This window comes from Pseudonaja textilis, chromosome 1 (assembly GCF_049901715.1).
Source record: "Pseudonaja textilis isolate UNSWEBS1 chromosome 1, rPseTex1.2, whole genome shotgun sequence".
Lineage (NCBI taxonomy): Eukaryota > Metazoa > Chordata > Lepidosauria > Squamata > Elapidae > Pseudonaja > Pseudonaja textilis.
In genome coordinates this window covers 45,938,252-45,963,995 of record NC_141990.1, presented here as the reverse complement: position 1 = coordinate 45,963,995, position 25,744 = coordinate 45,938,252, and the positions used below count along the sequence as shown (strand labels likewise).

Genomic DNA, 25,744 nt, shown 5'->3' with positions numbered 1-25,744 from the left:
GGAAAACCAGGGCGAAGGGTGGAAGGGCGGGGGGAGAAAAAAAGGAAACGCTCCCCTCGATACCCGCCACCACCTTCTGCACCAGTCCCGAGCAAACTAACTCTTTCGGAGGCGGCTCCAAAGAGGGAGATTGATAGGATGCTACACATCGCGATCGAGCATCTCTTCCAATGAAAACGATCGCCCCGCCTTTTAGGCGGGACCTCCGAAAAGCCTGAGGTAAGGCAGGCCAATAGGAAAGCCGTCTGGAGGCTCGGTGGATGGTTTATCGAGAGGCCAATCCCGTCGGGAGGTGTGAGCGATGCCGCCCGGTTGCCGGGGTCGTAGCCAATGAGGAAGATCCAGAGAGGCGGAGCCTAGCGGCGGGTGGCTCCGGGGTTCCGTGTGGAAAGGAGTGTTAGGGGGTTCGGGTGCAAAGTTTAGTTTCAAACCGTCTGCAAAGAGCGGCTGGGTGGTTGCTGCGGCTTCTTGGAACGCGGGCGCTATATAGAAGGGAGAGAGCGCGGCGGCTCAGAGAGATGGTTCGTTGATAGTGACGATCACATCGACCCTTTTGGGCCGCGGGAGAGCAGAAGCCCCGGCACCGGGGGGAGGATTACTGCGGAGGCTAGCCGCGTCGAGAGGGGCGATTTCCCCGGCGGCTGCCAGACGAGAGGCGTTGCTTTCCCCGCTCCTCTTCCCTCGCGGGTTTGGTTGCGGCAGCGGCGGCGCCTTTGCGAAGCGGCTGAGTGGCTCCGCAGGCCGGCAGCATGGGCGTGGAGAGTCCGGGCGAGCGGCCGGCTCCGCGACGGCACGGCCGGCGGCGGGTGCGCCTGCTGTGCATGCTGGCGCTGACTTTCGGCTTCTTCGTGGTGGAGGTGGTGGTGAGCCGGCTGACGTCGTCGCTGGCCATGCTCTCAGACTCCTTCCACATGCTCTCCGACGTGATGGCTCTGGTGGTGGCCCTGGTGGCCGTGCGCTTCGCCCAGCGCACCCGCGCCACCAAGAAGAACACCTTCGGTTGGGTGCGGGCCGAGGTGATGGGCGCCCTGGTCAACGCCGTCTTCCTGACCGCCCTCTGCTTCACCATCTTTCTGGAAGCCATCGAGCGCTTCACCGAGCCCCATGAGATCGAGCAGCCCTTGGTGGTCATCGGCGTCGGAGCCGCCGGGCTGCTCATCAACGTCCTGGGGCTCTGCCTCTTCCACCAGCACGGCGCCGGCGGCCACGGCCATTCCCATGGCGGGAACGGAGGGGGAAGCCACCGGCGGAGCGGTGCCCGGGCCGGCAAGGCGGAGCCGCCTCCCGACGACCTACATAAAGAAGAGGAGACCAACACCCTGGTGGACAATTTCAACAGCTCCAATGGAGTCAGCCTGGAGAAGCTGGGTGAGCTGAGGAAGGTGGGGGTGGGCTGCGGAGGGGCTTCCGCCCTGATCTGATGGTGTCCAGAGGTACCGAGATCCGAGCAGGCACCAGAAAGGGCTCTTTTTAAGCCAGTGACAAACCCTGGGCTTGAATTCCGCCTTGCCCTACACCCCAAGCCCTCCTGACCCAAAGTGGATTGGTGATTTCCCCTTGGGCCGATCAGTGGCAAGAGATTTGATCCTTTGCTGATCTGCCTTTCCTCTGAGATTGTGCCATGCTGACCCTAATTTACTGTCTTGGCAACCCACTGTCATGGTTACTGTTACCTCATCATGCCCCAGCAGACACTTTTGAGCATCTTTCGCTTTGGGAGATTGCAACTTTTTCCTTCCAATGTGTTATATTAATGTCATTGGTTCACTACATTTCCTAGATCTTACGACCTTAAATAGGCCTTTCCAGGATTCTTCATTGGGCCCTAAAGAGAAGGTTTCTTGTACTTCATTTTACTATAATCCGAGGGAATTCAGAAAACCCAGAATATGGGGAATGGTCCCATGAATTATTCAAGAACAAAACTTCATGAACCCCAGTTTCACTAAAACACAAAAACAAATACTCAGGTTTTAGATAACTTTCCTGTGTTGTAGGGAATTTAAAGTAATTAAAATAGTTAATGTGCCTTGTATAGAAGAAAATTTATTCAGTGTTCCTCTTTTGCACTTTTCTTCCATGTATCTCAACAACTGGCAGACTTTATGTAACGTTGGCTCTAATTGGTTGATTTTTTTTACAGCAGCAAAATTTGACATAGAACTTAATTATATTAGAAAGTATATTATACATAGACACCAGCTGTCATGGTAGATCTGGTATGTAGCTCTCTCTGAGCATACACAGAATATTTGTCATTCTTTATTCAATTATGTAGTCTATAGGTTTTTTTTTTACCAACATGAAATATTGAGAAGCCATCAGCGCAGGACACCAATAAGTTTTCTTCAGCCTTTATTCTGATTTAATCAGTTTAAGTCTGTTGTCATTAGAGATTTAATCATCATGTCATCTACTTTTTTGGACAAAATTATATGGATTATTTGAGAGCTAGTATTGTGTGCTTGCTCTTAATTTCTACTCCACCCTCTGCCATGAAAGTTCATTGGATGGCTTTAGGAAGGTTGCTGTCCTCTTAGGCCAACATACTTCACAGAGTGAGTTTTGAGAAAAATAGGAACTGCAACTGGTGTGTATGCCACTTCCATCTTCTGAATCAAAGGCAGAATATAAATATATAAATATATGTAAGTTCATAATTGTTCCTTTAAGGCCCAGCTACATTACAGATGAGGAACTTATTCCCTGTCATGGAAATTAATCCCTCTGGCAATATTCTATAGTTAGAATAATTGTAATTTAGTTTTAATTTAGAAATGTTGATTTATTCATAATTTAATCAGAGTTCTGAGATCATTTCTAAAGCAGATTGGTTGGTAGGATTTATTGCCATTGTTCATCTCTTGGCATAAGTGTTATTTATGTAAGCAACTGCTTTTCTTACAAGTTTGCATTTGGCCTTGGGATCATTGTTGGCTGATTTATGCAATAAAATCTATTTTGGCAGTGTGATTTTGCAGCTGTATTTGCCTCCTCTCCCCCCCCCCCCAAATTTAAAAACTAGTTCTATTTTGGGATGATGATGCTGGAAATGCTTTTCAGAATTATGGTATTTATGGGTAACCCAGATTATTTAATCTAGGTTTTCCAGATTACTAGTGAGGCATAAATGATCCCTGGCAATAGTTCATTGTGATGACACTTAGACTGAAGATAACTTTGTCAACATGGTAGTTTGTCTACCGTGTCTCCCTATTCACAGAGTTTTGGTTCTAAGAATAAACATGTCTCCTTAAGAAGTTCCTGTAGTGCAGGGGTGTCAAACTCATGGCCTGGAGGCCGGATGTGTCATATGCTGGCCCTGCCCGGTTTAGTGAAGGAGAAAAAAGTCCCAATACGTCACATGAAGTTTGACACCCCTGCTGTAGTGGCTGTTAAAGCTTGAAAGTTTTAGACACACATCTTTAGCTAGAAGCACATATGTACGGCATTCCTGGTAGATTAATACTTTATATAATTTCTGTTTTCAGCACCATAAACTCTTGATCTCTACCATTGGGAGTTGTAAAAATCATTACAGAGGTGGAGTCAGTTTAATGAAATGAGTGGGAGATGATTCAAGTTCCACCGGTTGCATTGCTGGAACCATTGAGCCAATAGCATTTTTCTCATCAGCATCTGCAACATAACTACTCTTAAAACCATTTTGTAATACAACACACAGACAAATGGTCTCTCTTGATATAATGGCTGTTTTGTCCTTTTTGTTTTTCAGCATGAAAACAATTGCTTATTTTTTGCCTACAGAATGCTGCTGATCCAAATTTAGAACGTCACTGAGAGTGTGGGCAAAAAGGCAATTTTCATTCTCCTGTTGAATCTGCAGTTTTATATAGTTCCTTCCCCAAGATGTTGATTTTCTGGAAAAAAAAAATCATTGAGTGCAAATTTTCCTGATGTTTTGCATTTTTGTTTTACTATAGTCAGCATGTGCTGTATTTGGACAGTGTTATTTGATGTGAAACAAATTAAATTTAGTCTGTTGTCTGATATTCAAATAAACCTTTTTTTGGAAAGCTTAGAACATTGAGATTCCGAGTGTAGATTTTTTTCAGATGATGATGGTGCTTCATCATTTTGTCTTTTTATTAGCTTTCTGTAATGTAAATGACCTATATTCTTTCAGGACTTTGTTTTGGTAGCAAACGCTACTTCATCCTTATAGTATTTTTGGCATTCTTTTGTGCATAATGCTTTCACTTGGCAATTTTCTTTTTATTTACATTGGCTTCAATTGTCACTTTTTAAAAAATTAGGCACTGTGACTAAGGCTTGCCTGAGTCCAGAGCTTGAGCAGATCAAGTCCATTTCTAGCATATCCTCAGGGACTGACCATTAAGAGGCCAGGTTTATGAGTATATGCAATTACGCATAGTGCACATGTGAAACTGCCACTAGTTTCTTCCTATCTACTTAATCCATAGCAGGTGGTTTTCCACCATAATTCAGTCTAACCACATGGGGACTAGCTGGAGTAGAGAACAATGACTACTTTAATTTCCCTGCAGCTTTTTAAATTGATTTGCCCCTTCTCTTTCTCAACCATTGGAGCCAGCCATGGAATTCTTGCTTCTCAAAATCATTAGAAAAGCAAACATGAATAAAGTTGAAAACTGCCAAACTTCCCTGAAAAATTTGTCTCCCTTCCTTCCACTACATCTGGTGGACCATTCACTGGAAGTAATGCTAAGTTTTACAAGGAGAGGAGATATTGATGGACATAATTTTCTGGATCATTGTGAATTAGTTTAGGATATATTAATGTAATTGGAAGCAAAACCTGATACCAAAATCCAGAATATTTTGCATTTCACCTGTGAAAACTGATGAATACCAGTTGTATAAGTTATTGCATTTAACAGTATATAGTGATGGTCAGGGTACGCTAACTGATGCTCTTCTAGTGTTTTGATTTGAGCACCCATATACTAGCATGGTCAATAATGAGAGCATTAGCTTTCATTTTCCTTAAACAATCCTCTCTCCTTTTGCCTGATAATTTCCACTGCATCCTCGATAGTTTCAATATGTGTATGCATTCAGGCATATATAAATGATTGTATCTTCAGTGATCGTTTTTCTGTGTGTATATGTTATGCACAACGCGTGTTTTATTTTTTGAAAGTAAATTGTTGATTATGCTCAAGAGAACAGATTTTTGAAAATAGCAAATTTCTCAGCTGTTTCTCCAAAACTTTTAGTATATGCCTACATATTCTTTTTTCTTTTATTTGTCTAACTATGATGATTAGAATTTTGCCTTAATTAGTTTCATAAATGTAGAAAAGCTAATGAGTCCTTGAGCAAAGAGATTGGCTGTGAATCATAAACCAGCCTTTCCCAATGTGGAATTCTTCAGAATTGCTAGCCGACTCCCTTCATTATTAGTCAGTTGACAGCATGGCTGAGGATTATGGTAGTTGATCCAAAGTATCTTGAAAGCACTAGATTGGTGATTGCTGCTTTGAAGCTTTGATCTGAAGCTAATGTCAGGATCTAGAGGAGAACCATTTGTCCAACTTAAAAAGATTGCACCAGCAGTCTTGCATAACATTTTATTTTAATTTACCACTTAAAATTAGAATGTTTTGAAAGGAGAGGAGAATAATTTTGGTTACTTGCTAAAACATTAACATTGGGCCTTCTGTTACATGCTGTAAATAGGTCTAGGTTATGGAAAAATTGAAGCTCCCTGTTCTTGAACCTTGAAGAGATCATTAATGTCACCATAAGGCAAACATACTAACTTAAATACTTCTGAATCCAGATTTCTGCTAAGAAAACTATTTTTAATTAATCTCCTTCACTGATTACATTAACATAATGTTGCTAACTAAGTTACAGATTTCATATTTGCATAACAATGTTGCTTTTGTCTTTGCAGGTGATGCAGTAAAAGACAGCCAAATGGAACTGCAACCAAATGGAAATATTGGCAGTCATACCTCTTTAGACATGGAGATTGACGAAGACACCAGTGCTCAGCTCAATATGCGTGGAGTGTTCCTTCATGTTCTCGGAGATGCCTTGGGTTCAGTTATTGTAGTAGTGAATGCCATAATATTTTATTCTTACTGGACTCCATGCCCAGAGGTTGGGGATTGCATCAATCTTTGTGTTAATGACCACTGTAAAAACTCCACTCAGTTTTCTCCAGTGGAACTAGAGCAAATCCCTAAAGCTGGTCCTTGCTGGGTTCTGTATTTAGACCCTTCACTTTGTCTGATCATGGTTTGCATTCTACTCTATACTACTTATCCTCTGCTTAAAGAATCTGCTCTTATTCTTTTGCAAACTGTTCCTAAGCAAATTGATATTCGCTCTTTAAATGAGAAACTCCGTAAACTGGAAGATGTAGAAGCTGTCCATGAATTGCATGTTTGGCAACTGGCAGGAAGCAGGATAATTGGCACTGCTCATATAAAATGTAAGGATCCAGAATCCTATATGAAAGTGGCAAAAGATATTAAGAACATTTTTCATGATGAAGGGATACACGCTACAACCATTCAGCCTGAATTTGCCATCGTAAGCTCTGGTGAAGGTGTAAGTAAATGTGAACTTCCCTGCAGAACCCAGTGTGCTCTGAAGCAGTGTTGTGGGACTGTGGAAAAGGCTACGGGAAAGAAGATTGAAAAGTCCCCTTCAGTTAGTATTTCTTGCTCAGAAATAGTTATTGACACTCCACATCACAAAGCAACCCGGAGGACTAAATCAGAATGCATGCCTGTTGTAAAATTAGAAGCAGAACCTAACCCCAACAAACAGTTTGAATCATCTTTGTAACTTCTAAAGTTATGCTGAATGAAGTATGGCTTCAAGTACAAATTAATTGCAAGAAAAAAAAGACTGTTAAAAAGAGAAGTTGTAAAGAAATGTAGATATTGAAATTCTGTCCTTTTTACTACAGTGAAATCCTGTTGAAAGGAACATGCCGTCCTGACACAACATAATGTTTGTGTTAACTTGAGACTAAATGACACAACGTTAATACATAACCAGTTTCAACTTTATGCCTGATGAATTGAATTAAAAATTAAAATGATTCTTCAAATGGAATTTTCCCTTTTCCCTGAAATTAGTTTGTATTAAGCTTCTTGTTCTGTTTGTTGATTTGTGTGTGTATGTGTGTGTGTGAGAGAGAGACCTTTGTAAAAATTACAGCTATTGGGAGAGGACACCAAACTTGGCAGAATCTTTTCAAAAGGTTAGCTACTTAACATGTGGTTACATTTCCTATTAGATGAATACTATTTTAAAACAAATATACTATGTAGCATTAATAATGGAAATTTAAAATATGTCCATTGACAAATATCCCATGTTTGTATTGGACCTGTGACATAACAAAAATCAGCTTACTAAATATGAATTGGAAATTACTTGCATATCACCTGGACTGTAAAAGGTATAAGACAAAAATAGTTTACACTTCTTTTCTCCTTTCCTTTCTTATTATATAAATCTTAGAATTTAAACTCTATAATAGAGTTTGCTGGGACTAGAACAGCCAGAGCTGGTCTCTGTCTTAGCAGTGTTATCTATGGTATACTGGAATAGAGATATTGCATCTGATTTTTAAGTAAAAAAATGAAAAAATGTAACCGATCAAATTCATCAGCATATATTTGCTAAATTTTTAATATATCTCTTACTTGTAAACATATTTATGACTTAACTGTGCCATTTTTTTGTTGGGTAAAATTACTTAGCTGAACTATTCAATTCAAAGTGAATTCACGGCAGCTGATGGAACAAGATTGCTGCCTGCAGCACTGGTTCAGATACCATGATACATTTTATTGGTGCAGCAGGAATGAATTGCAGCAAACTTGGAGCTGATGGGCACACGCATTTTCTCCAGCCTATTCATGACAACTAATGATAAGGTTTTGCTTATTAGTTTCACTTTAGTGTTCTACCCAAATCCTAAACCATTATCTTAATTTATTTTCAAAATAACATTCAAGATATTCAAAAATTCAAGAAACAGGATTGGATTGGATGGAATTTCTGCTAGCCATAGTTTGCCAGCTTTGGAAAAGCTAAAAAGTGATTTATCAAAAGAGAAGCAAATACTTCTGGGTTTTCTTTTGGCTATGTAAGAGAAGGGACTGGAAGGCATGTGAGACAAAATCTTTATTCCAATTATAGTAAATCCATTTTCTCCAACTGTATTCCATCTACAGTAAGTAATATGCCCAGTAGTTAGGAGCAGTGGGATAAATTAGTTCAAAACATTTTGAAAGCACTAGATTGCTGGACACTATTATGAATGATGGTTATTGTGATGTCGGAACGGCCTTCAGTCAGTACTCTTACTGTGACAGTTTGCATAATCTAACACAACTCCTTCCTAATTCAATCTTATATTTGGAATATTTTAAAGGCAATTCCACAAAATACTTAGTAAAATAAGTAGAAGAGGGCATCTCAATTCTGTTAGTCACTTGTATGTGGATTTATAAACCTACTCTAGCACTAGTTAAAAGTTTTAAGCTGCAAAGTAGGGCTGATTACAAATTTTCACTTGACATTAATGTCAATACTGAAGCATTTTTAGAGCTATTAACATATTTTCCCAATAGTTAAAGATTCTAAAACATAGAGAAAAGCCAACAAAGAAAGAATGCAGGTGTGGTAAGTTGCAGTCCATCTTTATATTGCAAAACAAAGCTATTACATAGTTAACATGGTGTGTTATATTTTACTTCTAAAATGATCAAATATAAGCAAAGCATTTGTGTTTATTTTGTTTAAAGGCCACTTGTTAATGCTCATAATTAGTTTTCATACATCATTCCAAGCATGAAATAATTTTTGTGTGATATAATTCTCATGTTGCTAGCCTGATTGAAAAAAAATGTTTTGAAAATTTCATGTTTTTCTATTCTATGGACAATGTAATATTCATGGAGCCAGAACTAGAAATGTGCAAGCATGTATGTATGTATGAACACACAAAAAAACTAAATATTATAAAATATTATAAATTAGAAATCTTACAGCTAAAGCTTCATAATTTTTGAATGCTTTAGTTTGTATTCATTAAAAATTACAAGCCTCACTTTTTAACTTCTTAGCATGAACTGGCTGATTTAGGTTAGTTTGTGTACACAATGGAATATACAGTAATGGCCTTTTTCTGATTTTTATTTCTTTGAAAAGAAACTGCTGCATCATCTCAGTAAAGCATGAAATTTAGCTACTATTTTGAGTATATTAATACAGTGATAAAATAGGAAAGCATCTTATATATTTGTCAGGTTTGGTCCTGGTTTTTTATTATACATCAGCTTGTTTTTGTGGCAGAATATGTTGTATCATACCTGTTTTCACAGGTAATCTTTCAGAAATATTAGCCAGGTCATTTCCTAGTTATATTTTAAATAAAATTGAACATCTTAAATATCTTTACAGGATGCTTTTTTCTTTATGAACTTTATCATATCGAATAATGGGGCCAATGTTTAAATTAGAATTACACCAGTGATAGCAGACACATTCTGCTTGATATGTGTTTTTGTGATAATTATCTATTGTACAATAAATGTGAGATTGCTCTGTGAATCTATTTTGCTACAATTTCACATTATTTCCCCCCAGAAGTTATAGTGTGTGTGTATATATGTGTGTGTGTGTGTATATATAATATATACATGCCATATATCCATCATGTGCAGTGCGTTTAATCACAAATGCACAATTGAGCAAGTGCTGTGTCACACTATGATATGTAACATGTAAATGCTCAAATGATGATAAATGACTTGATTATCTTTTGCTACTTAAGTGTTTGAAGGAGTGGCCTGTCAAAGAAAGATACGCCTTTCTAAAGCAGGACAATGTGTTTAAAAGTGTTACCGAAAAGTTTTGCAGAATGCTTCAAGACTACTTGAAAGAACTACTGCTCCAGATCTCTTTGTTAAGGTTTGCCTTTCTGTTAGCCATGAGCACTGGGCAAACTTTTGCTATATGTAAAGCAATTTGTAACTGGGGCCTGTGTTGGAGAGAACCAAGTACTGAGTCCATTGAGTTAATGGGAAACAGTGGGGATAAATGCACTTTTTGACACTTCTTGAAGGGGGAAATCGTTTTAACTTTGCATCTCCTTTTCTTGATTTTTAAAAAAGTTTTATGAAACATGTATTGCATATGTAAGGGTATTAAGTAGAATATTTAAATATGCTGCTTTAATTTCTCAACAGCATCAATGTAGCATTTTGGGATTCTTGGCTTATGTTTACAGAACAATTATCGAATATTATAATGTAGATTGTTTCTATCTTTCACTATCTCATTGCCTCTTGGTGGATTGAACGGTACTAATACTTCATGTGCCTAAAATAAGATATTTGATCATATTCTTGTTTTTCTATGTTAAACCAACTGTAGCCTTACTGATAATGGGAGCTTTCATTCATTTGTATGATCTTGGGTTACATCATTAAATTGACCGTGTGAAGACCATTTCCATGTTTTAAAAATATGTGAGCCGTATTTTTTTCTCTCCACTTGCTGAATTTATATATTAAAATGTTCTGGAGCATAGCCTCCAAATCCACATGCTCTGTTATAGGGAGGGAGGCAACCTTTTGCACTCTAGGGATTATGTTTGAAAACATTGTTTGGGAGATCTAGATGGTATATCTGTATTGATTACAGTACTATCGATAACAATGTGTTTCTGTTAAACCAGTCATGCTGTGGTGTTCCTTTGCCTATAAACTAAAGATTGAGAAGGAAATAAATGTTGTTAAATAACTATGATAACTGGCACAATACTTTGTCTTCCCCTTTAAAAGCTCTTTCACTTGCTAAAATTCCTTTGGTGGGGTTAATATTATCTATTTAAATGGGAGGTTTGGCTAAATACAGAATTGGTATGAGTGTATACACAAGGTTTTATTTTATCTTAATATCTCAAGCACCAATCTAGCTGGAAGGAGAATGTTTGTCAAGTTTTTTTAGTCCAACTAATCTAAAGCCTTGGAATTTCCTGATTGTCATCCGTCCAAATAACTAGGTTTAACTCTGCTTTCATAATTTCGAATGTCAAGACACAAAAGATCATTCAAACCTGGCTGCACGGTTAGATCCAATATTTTGTACGTGTACAATGCATTTTAAAAATAAATGTAATCTTCAGAACCATTAATATAATCTGCAATAGCAATAAATGCACAGAATCTGAAATCCCACCCAAATTTAGATGTCTCACTTAGTTACAGCACTCTCAAGAGATTATTGCATTGGATAAATCTGTACAAAATATAATCAGAAATGTAGTCACCTTTACAGTAGCTGGTGTCTAAGCAGATGTCAGAATCCAGCTGATGATGGTAGATCCAAACATTAAACAGTATGGGGCTTAGTACCTGGGATGCCACCAAGAAATTTTAGAATTATTGATTAGACTGAGAAATAAAGGGGAAAAAATCTCAGAAGAGTGCCGTGACAAACTACTTCCATATCATTTCAAGGAAATATACGTGGTCACTTAGTACCTGTTTAGACCTGAAGGGAGGACTTATTGTTTATAACACTCAGGAAAACAAACATAAATTGTTTACTTTGCAATTCCATTTTGTGTCATCAAGTCAGTATTAATTATTAGCAGCTGCATAGAGATATTTTCCTCCAGGTTGATTTATTACTTTGCAATTGATTATAACATTTGTAACTTTATATATAAATTTTATTGAATTTACAATTAAAAAAATAACATAACAACATTACATAAGAAACAGAGAGAGAAAAAGAAGAAAGAAAAAGAAGAGAAAGAGAGGAAAAAAAAAAAACAACAACGCTCGGTCTTTGCACCGAAAAAAGGAGAAAAAGAAGTATAAAAGAAAGAAAAAAAACAAAGAGACGGAAGAAAAAGAAAATACGTTAAAACCAGACAGATATTCTTTTTGACAGTCTACAAGATCCAATTCTACCTTACTTTAAATATACATCTTATCCCTATTTATGGTTATTTATGCTTATTTATGCTCATTGAACAGTTTATCTCTGATATAACCAATTATACCACGCATTCCAATTATTATCAAATGCTGAAGACTCTTTATTTTTAAGAGCTATGGTTAAATTGTCCATTTCTGCGCAGTCACATATTTTCTGAATGACCAATTGATCTGTAGGTAAACGGGATGATTTCCAGCACTGGGCAAATGCTAATCTGGCTGCAGTTAGAATATGAATTATTATATATTTCGTCTTTTTAGGAAAACGTTTATCAGAGATCCCTAGTAGGAAGAACTCTGGTTTGTATTCAATTTGTTCTTTGGTTATCTCCTCCAGCAGAGGAATATAAATTACAGGCGTTTGCAGACGATATGGTTTTCTTCCTAGAGGATCCCATGGAAAAAGGACATAATCTAATAAAAGAACTAGAACAATATGGTTCAGTAGCAGGATTAAAGATTAACAGAAATAAGACGAAATTACTGACTAAAAATCTAACAGAGAACCAGAGGAAAGAATTAGAAAAAACCATGGGGATACAGGCAACAAAAAAGGTCAAATATTTAGGCATATGGTTAACACCACATAGTAAATCACTCAAAGAGAATAATTATGATAAACTGTTACAGCAAATTAAGAAAGATCTAGAATCTTGGAATAAGTTGCAGCTTTCTTTACTGGGCAGGATTGCCACAATCAAAATGAACATTTTACCAAAACTCCTTTACTTATTCCAGACAATCCCAATAAAATTACCAAAAAATTTTTTTGATGATATAAATAAGGTAACTCTTAAATTTATTTGGCAAGGGAAAAAAGCTAGAATCAGTATTAAGGCCTTACAAGATGCAAAAAGTAGAGGTGGGCTAGCGCTTCCAAACTGGGAATTATATTATTGGGCAGCCAACTTATTATGGTTAAAAGACTGGGTCAATTTACGGAATAAAAGAACTCTAGCCTTGGAAGGGCACAACCTTCAGAGAGGATGGCACACATTTCTATGGGATGTGGGGAAAACTAAACAGGCGTACTTTCATAGACATCTTATTAGAGACTATTAACTAATTGGAAAAAACATTTGTAACTTTAAAAGATGTGTCTGAGTTTATTTTCTTCATCAGTCTTCCTGCCATTCCTTTTTTTTTTTTTTGGTGTGCCTGTGAGTTTAGCATGGGGGCCAGGATTATCTTGATTTTTCAAATGCTCTGGGAGTTGGGAGCTGAAGAATGAAAAGCATATTAATTAACTGAATAATGCATCTCTTTAAATTATTTTTAATCTGTTTACTGTCCATTTTGTTAGATATCTCCAAATTTTAATATACAAAACCAATGTTCTCCATAATTCTGCAAAGCTCCAACAAAGACTTGTTGTCTTCATTTAAGAAGGTATTTTTGACCTTCTAGAAGAGGGGTCCCCAAACTTGGCAACTTTAAGTCTTATGGACTTCAACTCCCAGAATTCTCCAGCCAGCTGAAAAATTCTGGGAGTTGAAGTCCACAAATCTTAAAGTTGCCAAGTTTGGAGACCCCTGTTCTAGAAACTAAAGCAAAGCTTCAAGATGATGTGATCAGAAGCAAATACAATATTTCAAATGGGGATGTCCCATGGATTTATGAAACAGCTCTCCAATATCAACAATCCCATCCTCAACACTAAATTTTCTATATTAATTGTTGATCTGGGAGATGCATTTGCTTTTATAGATTCTAAATGCACATGTAATGTTTATTTGCAACTAGATATACATATATATATCTAGCCCTCACCGACTACCCCTCCCAACAAACGAGTCCCAGCCACGAAAACGAACACCAGACCCAAAACAACACAGGGCACCACCGCCAATCCCCCTCATCAGACCCAGGCCCAAACCCATCCTGTAAACGAAGGACGACCCCCATCCAGAAAACAGACCACGGCTGCTTTGCCAGCTGTCGCACCCCCCGACCCCCAAACCAAACAAGTTGACACACGCCAAGAACACAGACCCAGACCCCAAACTCAAAGCCAGACCAAAACCCAGAATGTTACATCACAGCCACCTGCTCAGGATATCACATCAGAAAACTCAGGAAATTACACCACAGGAACTCTAGATGGTATATCTGTATTGAGTTGCAACACAGCAAACGACCCAGGAAATTACAGCACAAGACCAAGGATACCACAACAATAAAACTCACAAGGTCACCACACAACCTATTACCCAAGCCGTTACAACATAGGAGGCTAATGGAAAAGAGATCAAAACACAAATGACCCAGGAGATTAAAGCACAAGATCCAGGATATCTCCACAACAAAACTCACAAGGCCATCACACAGCCCATTATACCAACATCAACCAATCAAGAGGCAGCAGCACAGCCAACTAGCCCATCACACCAGCCCCCCCACCAGTATTTATAGAGAGACGGCAACTCCGATCACGCACTGCTTGCACTGGCATGAAGTCAAAAGCACCAGCCTGAGGATGGCGAGTGGGACCTCGCCAAAACGTCACCAGGATACTCTTAATCTTACACGGGAAAAAACCCGAACACACCTAGACCTACACACACACACACACACACACACACACACACACACACACACACACAGAATTTCAATTGCACAACTATGTATCATGTTTTTTGATACATTTGTGATAATACTGTAAATGCAATACTGTGTTGAGTCCTGGGATTTTGAAAGTGCACCCAATGCTAAGAGAAAGCAGTAAACAAGAAGGTGCTAATACTTTATTAGAAACTGGGTGTGTCTTCCCCTGGAAAAAAAAAACAAAAGGCATTTGTGTACTTGAACTTATTGCCACCAAAGCTGCAGAATAAGATATATTTTCAATAACACGAGGAGGAAACAAACACTTTAAACAGAAACTTAAAACAGATTGAAGTGGTTATGTATAAATAATATATTAATACTATGTTAAGGGATTGAAAGAGCCAGATTGGTATAGTGATTAAGGCATAAAGCTAGAAACCTGGAGACTGAATCCTAGTCCTGCCTTGGGCATGAAGCCAGCTGGGTGACCTAGGGCCAATCACTCTGTCTCAGCCCCAGAATAGAGGCAATGGCAATCCACTCCTGAAAAGAAAACTCCAGGAACTTGTCCAGGCAGTCGACTGACTCCAAGGCACACACCCCTCCCAAAATGGTGGGATTGACTAGTAAAACTGAAATGAAGTTATAATTGATGGGTAAGGAATTATTTGGCCAAATCAACCAGCCTGTATTATAGGCTCATAGAAACAATAACATTGATCGATTGATTTAACCAATTTATATAGCTGCCTACCTCAATGACTATGAGTGGTGGACAATGATGAAATTAAAAACATACATATACCAAAATGAAAATACACAGCTGCTCAAAAACCCCCAACAATCATCAACATAGCCAGGAAATGGGTTCCTTCATATAAGTGGGGCTTCAGGCTAGGGCACATTATTTTGCTATATACTGATGAGCAGTTTGTTTCTTGGCTACTTTTCAGATGTTGCATTTAAAGCTGAATATAGCCCAAGTCCAGTTACTTTGAGGAAGGACAGATACCTCAAAATTTTGGCTGACACCTAGATAGCATAAAAAATAGTTGGGTGATGGGGGGGCGGAGCTGGCGTCGCGATGATATGGCATGTGATCTTGGAGGTCTGAGATCGCTGCCGATATCTTTGCTTCTGGATGATCCTATTGGATCTAAACCATCCCGAAGAGATAGTGAAAGTGAAGAGCACATCCTGTCGATCCCAGGGACACTGCAAAGTCCCTGGTAGATCCAGGAGAAGCTCTTCTTGCCAGTGGCAAAGAGGCAGCCATTAAAGCTGCTGAAGTTGGGACAGCTCCAAAATGGAAGAGAACAGAAAGAGAGAGTGTGCCGGTTTGGTGAGAACTTTTTCTTTATTCTAAGATCTGAAAGGACACCCTAAGGAAAAGAAAGAATCTGTAAAAGTTTTGACAGAAGTGATTAAGCGGCGATTTTAAACAGGAATGTCAAAGTAATGTTTTTTTTCTTATTGCCGGATTTTCTATACATGATCTTATATTTTGAAACTGGACTGGTTTTTTCCTTTACATCTATTTTTTTGTCCTTTTTGATTTTGTAACTATTTTAGGCTAGAGACTCCCATTTAGTTATTTCTTTTTTTAAAATATCTTTTTTTTTATTAATTCTTATTACATTTTGCTTGGAAAAGGAGGGGGAAAGTGAAAGCAAAGAAACTTTGTAACACTGCCAACTAGAGGCTTGGAAATATTCTATTTCTCTTGTGACCAGACAAATCTGAGAAAGAAAGAACTGAGACTTTTTTCTAAGGACATTGCTATTCAATAAGATAGAGGGAAGAGCATGGGAGAGTATTATTGCAGGTGGTCTTCTGGGTTTCTATCAACAGCTGGAGTCTGGTGCTGAAGTTTATAGAAAAAGAAAAGGTGATAAGTTTCTGGAGAAGAGTGTTATAACAAGAGCCTTGGATAACTAAACAAAGTGCAGTGTGTTTTCTTGATTTTTTTCTAAGCTGTGCTACCCCTCCTCAACAGTTTACTTTTTGAAATAGCTATTTGGACTTTTAGTTCTTTGGAATTTGTCTTTGCTTATTTTTTTCTTTATGCTTGTCTTTGGAAGTTAATTTTTTAAGTTTGTTTTTTATTTTAAAAGAAAAGTTTTAGTATTAATGATTCCCTTCCTTTTCTTTTTAAGGGAGTAGCCTTTTTTTTTCTCTTTCTCTTTTTGATTTTCTGGTATTTTTGTTTTTCCATCTACCTCCAATACTGTTTTTTTCTTTCTTTTTATTCTCCTGGCTTTTTTTTTCTTTCTCTCATGTGCAGTCTTTTATATTTGAGACCTCTTACTTGGATTAAGGTGTTGAAGAACCTGAAGAATTTTTCCTTTTTTTTTTTAGCTTTTTATTCTTCATTTTTCCGTCTTTATTAGGATTTTACAACTTTTTCTCCTTTGTGTATGTTTATGGTTTTTTCCTTCATTTTTGAATTTTCATTGTTATCTAATTAATCGATTGGATTAAGGTAAACAAGAACCTGAAGAAATTCTTTTTTCTTTTTTTATTATTATTACTATTTGACTTCTTTTTTCCTACTATTTTTATTTGGAACCGCAATTGGTTACTTTACAATCAGATTAAGGTCTAGAAGAACCTGAAAATTTTGAATTGTTTGAAATGAGTAGGAAATTAACAGCTACCGGTTCTTCAACTTCTACTTCCTCCTCTCCACAATCTGGAGGACAACGTTCAATACAGACAATATTAAGGCAAGAAAAAGAACAAGAAAAAGTGACCCTGCAGATCATTATGCAAGGAATTCAAAACATTCAAACAAGATCAGAGAATATTGAAAAGAGAATAGGGAACATTGAACAAAGAACACAGAACACTGAACAAAGAACAGGGAAAACTGATGAAAAAGTCAAGAACATCCAACAAATGATGATGAAGTATGATGAGAGGCTACTAAAAATTGAAGAAGAAGATAAACAAAGAGATAAGAAGATTGGAGACATTGATACCAGATTAACTGTGGTTGAACAAGATAAAAGTGGGATGCTGAGATGGGAGATGGACAGATCAGAATTTTATCTCAGATTCCAAAACATAGAGGAAGAAAAAGGACAAAATCTAGCTGAGATAATGATAGAAATATTGGCTGAAGCTTTGGAAATAATGGAAGAGAAGATGATGGATGGAATAGATGAGGTTTAGCGGGTCTTCACAAGGTATGTAATGAGAAATAGCCTACCAAGAGAAGTTCACATCAGATTTACAAAGAAAGCCATTAAAATGCAAATATTGCAAGTGGCAAGAGAGAAAACATTGAAATATAAAGATAAGGAGATTGTGGTTTTGAAACAAGTACCCAGAAGAGTGAGAGAGATGAGAAGAGAATACCGATTCTTGACCAAATTGCTACTTAAAAAAGAGGTGAATTATAGATGGCTGATTCCAGAAGGTTTAATGTTCACATGGCAAGAACAGAGATACAGAATTGATTCAATTGAGAAAGCTGAATCATTTTATATAGAATTTTTCAGAGGGAAAGAGGACGAGGCAGAAAAAGAAATTTCACTAACTGAATTCCAAGAGGACTGCCAAATGACGACTGAAAAAGAGGAAGGTGCAGTAGGTGGAAAGGAGCAAGCCAAAGGTCAACGTGAACCAAGATCCACGAGAGCTGCCAATCCTAATTATAAAATATAACCATGGAAGAGAAAAAATTGATTACAATTAATATAAATGGACTTAATTCAGCCGTTAAAAGAAGGAAAACTTTCCATAAATTAGAGAAATTAAAATTTGATATAATCTGCCTATAAGAAGTACATATTAAAAAGCAATATGAACAATTGTTGATACAGCCAAAACTAGGGAAAATGTTTACCTCCTTGACACAATGCAAGAAAAGAGGAGTGGTTTTATATATTAAAGAGACCACCCCAGCGAAATTGATTTATACTGATGATGACGGAAGAATACTAATGGTGGAAATAATGGATAATAATACGAAAACACTCCTGATTGCAATCTATGCCCCGAATGATAAATAAGAATTTTATAAAAAATTACATATCAAAATAATTGAACTGGACTATGCTAATATAGTTATGATGGGAGATTTTAATGGAATTGTAGACAACAAATTGGACTATAAAGCACAGAAAACAATAAAGCAAAACAGAAAGACTCTCCCTAAATCTTTTTTTAATATGGTAGATGAAATAAACTTAAAAGATACATGGAAAGAAAGAAATGCTAAAACTAAACAATACAGCTTCTACTCAAATAGACATGTATCATGGTCCAGAATAGATATGATATGGATGTCAACAGAATTGTTAACTAATATCCAAGAAATAAATATTGAAACAAGTACTTGGGCAGATCACAATCCAATGACAATTAAATGGAAAGGACAAAGAAGAAGATCTAGATGGATGCTAAATAATACTATTTTAAAGGAAAAAGACTTCACACAGTGGATGGAGAAAGAACTGGCTTTTTTCTTTAGACAAAACAAAAAAGAAGATACATCAATCCAGAATGTATGGGATACAATGAAGGCATATGCCAGAGGCTTGATAATAGACTATACAAGGAAAAGAAATACCATGAAAAGATTAGCCTCCAAGACATTAGAGGATGAGTATAAAGGACTTGAAAAAGAGCTATAGAAAATGCCACAGAAAAAGGACATTAAGTTAAAAATGGATATAACTAAACATAAAATGGGTCTAATAGAAAAAGAAGAATTAGCACAGAAAATTAGAGGTGCTAAACAGAATTACTTTGAAGATGCAAATAAACCAGGTAGATGGTTAGCATATAAATTGAGAAAGGAGAAACAATCAAGGAAAATATTGCAATTAATAGATGATCAAGGCCAAGTTTGTTATGGTAGTAAAGAGAAGAAGGAAATCATTCGAGACTATAATGGGAAACTATACACACAAGAGAATATTGATGAGGAAAGAGTCAAACAGTACCTACAGAATGCTAAGTTACCCCAGATACCTAAAGAGATTGAAACAATGTTAGAAAGCAATATAACGATGATGGAGTTAACTGAAGCACTCAAGAAGCAAAATAATGGAAAGGCATCAGGCCCAGATGGACTTCCGGCAGAATTTTACAAAACATTAGAAGAATCATTGAATCTTCCATTGCTAGAAGTTATGAATGAAGTTATGTTAAAGAAGAGGATACCTAAATCATGGTCAGAAGCTTATATTACACTTGTTCCAAAAGAGGAGGCCAATCCATTACAAATCAAGAACTATAGACCTATTTCCCTACTAAATGCAGATTATAAAATTTTTGCTTCAATATTGGCAGAAAGACTTAAAAAATACTTAAATAATTTTATTCATCCTGATCAAAATGGATTTCTGCCAAAGAGACAAATTAAAGACAATATGAGAGTAATCTTGGACACTTTGGGATATTACGAGGCACATCCTGAAAAACAAATGGCTTTGATGCACAGAAGGCATTTGATAATGTGAATTGGCGATTCATGTTGTTACTGCTGGAACAGATGGGCTTTGCTAGAAAATTTATTCAAGCAATAGAAGCTATATATCATAAGCAAACGGCAAAGGTAATGATAGAGGGAGAACTGACAGATTCTATTGATATAAGAAAAGGAACAAGACAAGGGTGCCCACTGTCACCTCTGTTGTTTGTATTAACTTTGGAAGTGCTAAACAGAAATATTAGAGATGAAAAGAATATAAAAGGGATGAAAATTAAAAAGGAAGAATTTAAGTTGCAAGCATTTGCAGATGATCTGGTTTTTATTCTAGAAGACCCACTAGAAACAGCATCAAAATTGATAGAAAAGATAGAGACATATGGAAAGGTGGCTGGTTTGAAAATAAATAAAGATAAGACAAAGATCTTGACAAAGAATATGATATCAAGACAAAAGGAAGAACTGGCAGATCTATTGAAAATTCAGGTCACGAATAAGATCAAGTACTTGGGGTTATACTTGACAGCAAGATGCAGTACACTAAAAGAAAATAACTATATCAAACTTAAACAGCAGATAGCGCTAGATTTGGTGAAGTGGGAAAATTTACAACTGTCATTAATAGGGAGAATATCAACAATCAAGATGAATATATTACCCAGAATTTTATATTTGTTTCAAACAATTCCAATTAGGCTTGGGAAAGACTATTTTGAAGATTTAAATAAAATTGTGTTGAAATTTATATGGCAAGGTAAGAAAGCGAGAATAAAGTTAAAACTTTTGCAAGATGCTAGAATAAGAGGAGGATTTGGTTTGCCTAATTGGGAGTTGTATTACCAAGCTACAAATTTGATGTGGGTTAAGGAATGGATAACATTAAGAAATACTAGATTGTTGAGATTAGAAGGACATGATCTGTTGTTGGGGTGGCATGCTTCTCTATGGTATAAAGGAACTAAAACACAGGGGTACTTTAGAAGACATTATATACAGGAGTCTCTGTGGTTAAACTGGGAGAACATTAAAAGACAATGTTATTTGAAAATTCCAGTCTGGCTATCGACTATTGAAGCATTTTTTTATCCTATAATATACAAAAAGGAACAAACAGTTAGATATGGTGAAGTATTGAATGAAAAGGGTGAACTTAAATCTATACAAAAACTAGAGGAACAAGGTATAAAGATGAATTGGTGTTTATATGCACAAATACATTCAATGTATGATAAAGATTTTAAAACAGAAGGTTTCTATGATAAACTGACTGATTTAGATAAGATTTTGACAGGTACTGATGAAAAGGTGATTAAAAAATTGTATGGATATTTATTAGAAATTAAACTAGAAGAAGAACAAGATAAAGAAACTATGATTGCTTGGGGGAAGAATTTTGGATATGGGATTGATCTAGACAAATGGCAAAAATTGTGGTCCCAAAATTATAAAATGACAATGTCAACAGCATATACAGAAAATTTGTATAAGATGTTTTACAGGTGGCATTTCCCCCCGACAAGAATAGCAAGAATGTTCAAGAATAAATTCAAAAAATGTTGGAAATGTCATCAGACACCTGGCTCATATTACCATATATGGTGGACTTGTGCGGATGCTAAAAAATACTGGACCAAAATCCACACGTGGTTGGAAAAAATGATAAAAAAGCATATAGACTTTAAACCAGAGATATTTTTATTGGGAATTTTACCTGAAATATATAGTAAAGATTTGAAATACCTGATCATAAATGTATTAACAGCGGCTAGGATTGAATTTGCTAAAAACTGGAAAAATGAGAAAATACCATCACAGGAGGAAATTATTAAGAAAATATTGGAATGTGCTGAAATGAGCAGATTGACATTTGAAATTAGAGAACAGGATGATAAACAATTTTATAAAGTTTGGGATCTATTCTATCAATGGTTAGACAATAAAGTATAGTAACGAAATATGTAGACTTGTAGAAAATACTAAATATATAAAGATGTATTCTTTTCTTATTATATCTACAAAATGATTCTAGGATAGATTTGGGATGATAATATGAATTATCACAAAACAAATTAAGTAAAATATGATTATTTTCTAAAGCATGAATGAATAAAAGTATAGTCAAATGATTGATTAATAATGATACCAATGTATTTAATATTGGATTGAAAATATGAGATCATATACAATGTAATTGTAATTGAAGACTACCAAATGGAAGCACAAAACAATTTGTAAACCATCCAGCACACTGGATGTACATATATGGAAGATGGCCTGATGTTTTTATGTTTTGTTTGTTTATGTTTGTTTTAAAAACCAATAAAAATTTAATAAAAAAAATAGTTGGGTGATGATTAGAGTTCTGTAGCTGCCCACAATGAAATCACTCTTGGGAAAGATAATTTTTTCCTCGTGCACAATGTTAAGACTTGAGCCTTTCTTAGAAACTAGTCCTGGAATGAACTGAAAGGAAGGAGTTAAACTGAACAGTAAAATTGTCAGTAGTAACAGGCAATTTGGTTGGTTTTAAATTAGAACTGTACAGGTTTATGGTGGTTAGGGATATCAATAAATAATATAGATGACTGCTATCTTAAAGTTCCAGCAGATGAAAAGATGAGATTGGTCATCCCAATCAGATTTTTGAAAGAATGGAGTGGTTGTAAATTAGAAGGAAAAATGAGAAAATGATATAGGTGGGTAATTATTTATTATTAATGCAATTATATCCTACGGTGACTCCAGATTTTCTTTTTGAGCATTACATGTATACTAGCAATTTGTTTTGTAGATAATCCAACTAATTTGTTTTTTTTAGTTTAATTTCCTCATTCTTGGTTTAAAACCTTTTCTTGCTTAATCTTCCTTCAATTACTTAGTTATTCAACTTTCCATTTATCTTCTTTCACATGTCTTCTCTTCCTTTCACTACATATATACAAACACTACCATTCCAGTGTTTTATTTTGGTGATTTTTCTCCAGTTTGACAATTGGAAGTAATATACTATAGGTATTTCCCCCGTCTTTTGTCCATGTAAGCAGTATGACCTTCCCCATTTCAATTTGGTCCTAATGAAAAGTGTCTGAGAATGTGTGTGTTTTAATAGACTATTCAAAGTAACAAATGCCAAAGAGAGGCATGATGAAGATGACTGTGAGATTGTCAGTCAAACTCTGCTGACAAGCGTGGCTAGAGCTTGGGGAACCCTGCTGAAATAGCCCCAGCAGCTGATTCAGGCGGTATATTAAAAGAACATGTACAGGTAGCCCTCAAATTACAACAATTCATTTAGAGATCGTTCAATGCAACAACGGTACTTAAAAAAATGACCTATGACCATTTCCCACACATACAACCATTGCCGCATCCCCGTGGTCATGTATTAAAAATTCAGACTGTTGGCAACTGTCTCACATTTATGTCAGTAGTAGTGTCCTGGGATCATGTGATCCCCTTGTGTGATCTTCTGACAAGCCAAGTCAATGGGGAAGCCAGATTCATTTAACAACTGTGTTACTAACTTAACAACTTCAGCAGGAAAAGTAAAATGGGGCAAAATCACTTAACAAATTTTTCACAGCTACATAAATTTTGGGCTCAATTGTTGTCATAAGTCGAGGACTACCAGTAATTCAAAAAGACCTACATCAGCTTTTAAATGCTTTATAATCTTCCTGCGTTTTTCCCCATTTTATTGCAAATATAATGGTTATTGTTAAACATTTACATTTCCTCCATGTTATATAAGAAGAAAATGGAACCCATTTTTTTTCTCAGTTCACATTTCAAAGCCTGGAATGAATTGGGATGGGCTTCCCACCCCTTTGTGGTCCTATTACAAGGCTGGTTAGACTACTACAACACAAGCTCTTGCTACAAAGCTAGTTATTATGCAATCTTTGCAAAATCCGGAGTGACATAACCCTAACTTACAATTATATATTTTGGAATCTGAAACTTGTCATGCTTGTTATAAGTGACTATTCTAAACTGGGTGTGCATTTTTCCATTCTCACCTTGCATTTATAATCTTGGAAAGAACAGTGTTCCTTACTAAGTGGTGCAAGGGCAAAAAGATCAAGGAAATGTAGCCTGACTTGTATGCAACTACACTCAACAAAATCAATTTCCCCCACATCAGGAATTATCAGATAATTGCTGGTCATTTTGTCCCAGTGAAGAGGAGGAACTTAGAATGAATATCCTGTCTTCTCCTGTCCCCATTTTACAAGTAATTTATATGCTGGCTTAGTCTGAATATTTAACAAACTTTATATGCTTCCCACAACTACTGAGTAAAATATCTTGGATTATTCACAAACATTATGACCACTTGCAATTTTTTTAAAAAATGGAAATGCCTTGATGTGGGTGAGTATACATGTGTCTTGAAGGAAGCAATAGCTTAATATTCTGAATTTGATCCATGAACCAGGGCCTTTTTAAAAAATGGCAAGTGTGTACAAAATTTGCTTTACATTTTTTCTCCTGTGCCGCAGGTTCTCGTAGGTGCTGAGTATGCAAGGTACAAGGTCTAAAGGCTAGGCTGTTCAGCCAGACTCAGCAGTTCTGCTCCTCCGCTGCATAACTGTGTCAACATTGCACAGCTTGGCTTTTGGAAGCAAGATCAAGCAGGAGCCAGATGTGTGGGGTTCTCACTTAGCTGCATTTGTCTATACACGTGCAAGGCGAGCACAGTGAGCAGTCGAGAAGGCAGGAAAAGGGAAAGAAATGCCAAGTATTTTGAAAGCGTATGAATGCATGAAATCACTGGCAGAACAAATCTTCCTAGCTGATTGCAGGGGATAGAAATGCATTCCACTGACAGTTAAATAGCCATTGGAATCCACACTCTCTTCCTGAATCTACCATTTGAGAGTCTAGCAGTTACAGTTTAGAATGCAGATATGTTTTTGGGATCCCGCCCCCTTTTACCTTAAACCTCTTTTTTTTCCAGAGGCAATTGGGAGGAAAGAAATGCCTGACGAACAAAATAGCTACTCATTAATAAAAAAAGATGGGATTCCCCCAGTGATAGGAAGATAATCAAAAGCAGCTGTAACATATATGCCTTTAATGGAGGCAACCCAGTTTATGAGTGAGAGAGCAGGCTTTCAGGTTCCGTAGAATTCTTTAGTATGGGTTGAAAATTTAACTCTCAAAAAAAGGGACAAGGAAGTGGAAAGGACACTTGAGTTTGATGGAAAGAACAATGGCTATCTATGGATTATAAAGATCTTAAGATGGAAATCAGGAAGAGCTTGTTACTATGAAAACCGGGCTTATTGATTTAAATATTAAACCCTATGCAACTTTGCAAAGCTAACGAACTACATGGTGAGCTTAAAAAAAAGAGCTTTCATTGGCTGCTAATAGAAACAAAACAAGTCACCCTCTGAGAGTGCTGAGCATAGAAATCCACAACTGTTCTCCCTCCAGAAGGTATAACAACTCTTGTTTGTGCAGCTGAATCTGTCTTGAGAACCATCATGAGCTGAATTGGTGTAAATGTCAAGAGAACCATATTTTCCAACCTCCTAGCTATAAAGTCATTATTTCTCAGGGTATTGTATTCATCTGCAGAGAAAGCTAACTATGGTGTTGAGCAGCTGTGACAGCTGTGAGGCTGAGAGTATGCCCTGCCAGATAGCTTCCTAATCTCTGTACCATTGTGGAAACAGGGTGCTAGACTAGATGGATTTATAAGAAATTTATAAGGAAAACAAATCCCTGTAAAAAGGGGATTATGTGGTTCCTCGTATAT

At 36.7% G+C, this 25,744-nt stretch overlaps 1 protein-coding gene across 1 annotated transcript; it reads left to right on the top strand.

Annotated features, from left to right (window-relative positions):
- The first annotated feature begins 342 nt into the window (after nucleotides 1-342).
- Nucleotides 343-10,794, top strand: SLC30A1 (solute carrier family 30 member 1). Its single transcript, XM_026695793.2, has 2 exons — nucleotides 343-1,368; nucleotides 5,906-10,794. Exons 1-2 carry the CDS (start codon nucleotides 750-752, stop codon nucleotides 6,805-6,807), a joined length of 1,521 nt encoding a protein of 506 aa, XP_026551578.1. The 5' UTR covers nucleotides 343-749; the 3' UTR covers nucleotides 6,808-10,794.
- Nucleotides 10,795-25,744: the final 14,950 nt, after the last annotated feature.

Excerpts from the sequence above, each read along its gene's own strand:
- SLC30A1 (XM_026695793.2), top strand. The coding sequence starts at position 750 with ATGGGCGTGGAGAGTCCGGGCGAGCGGCCGGCTCCGCGACGGCACGGC. Across the intron at positions 1,369-5,905 it reads AGTCAGCCTGGAGAAGCTGG|GTGATGCAGTAAAAGACAGC; the intron begins GTGAGCTGAGGA and ends TTGTCTTTGCAG.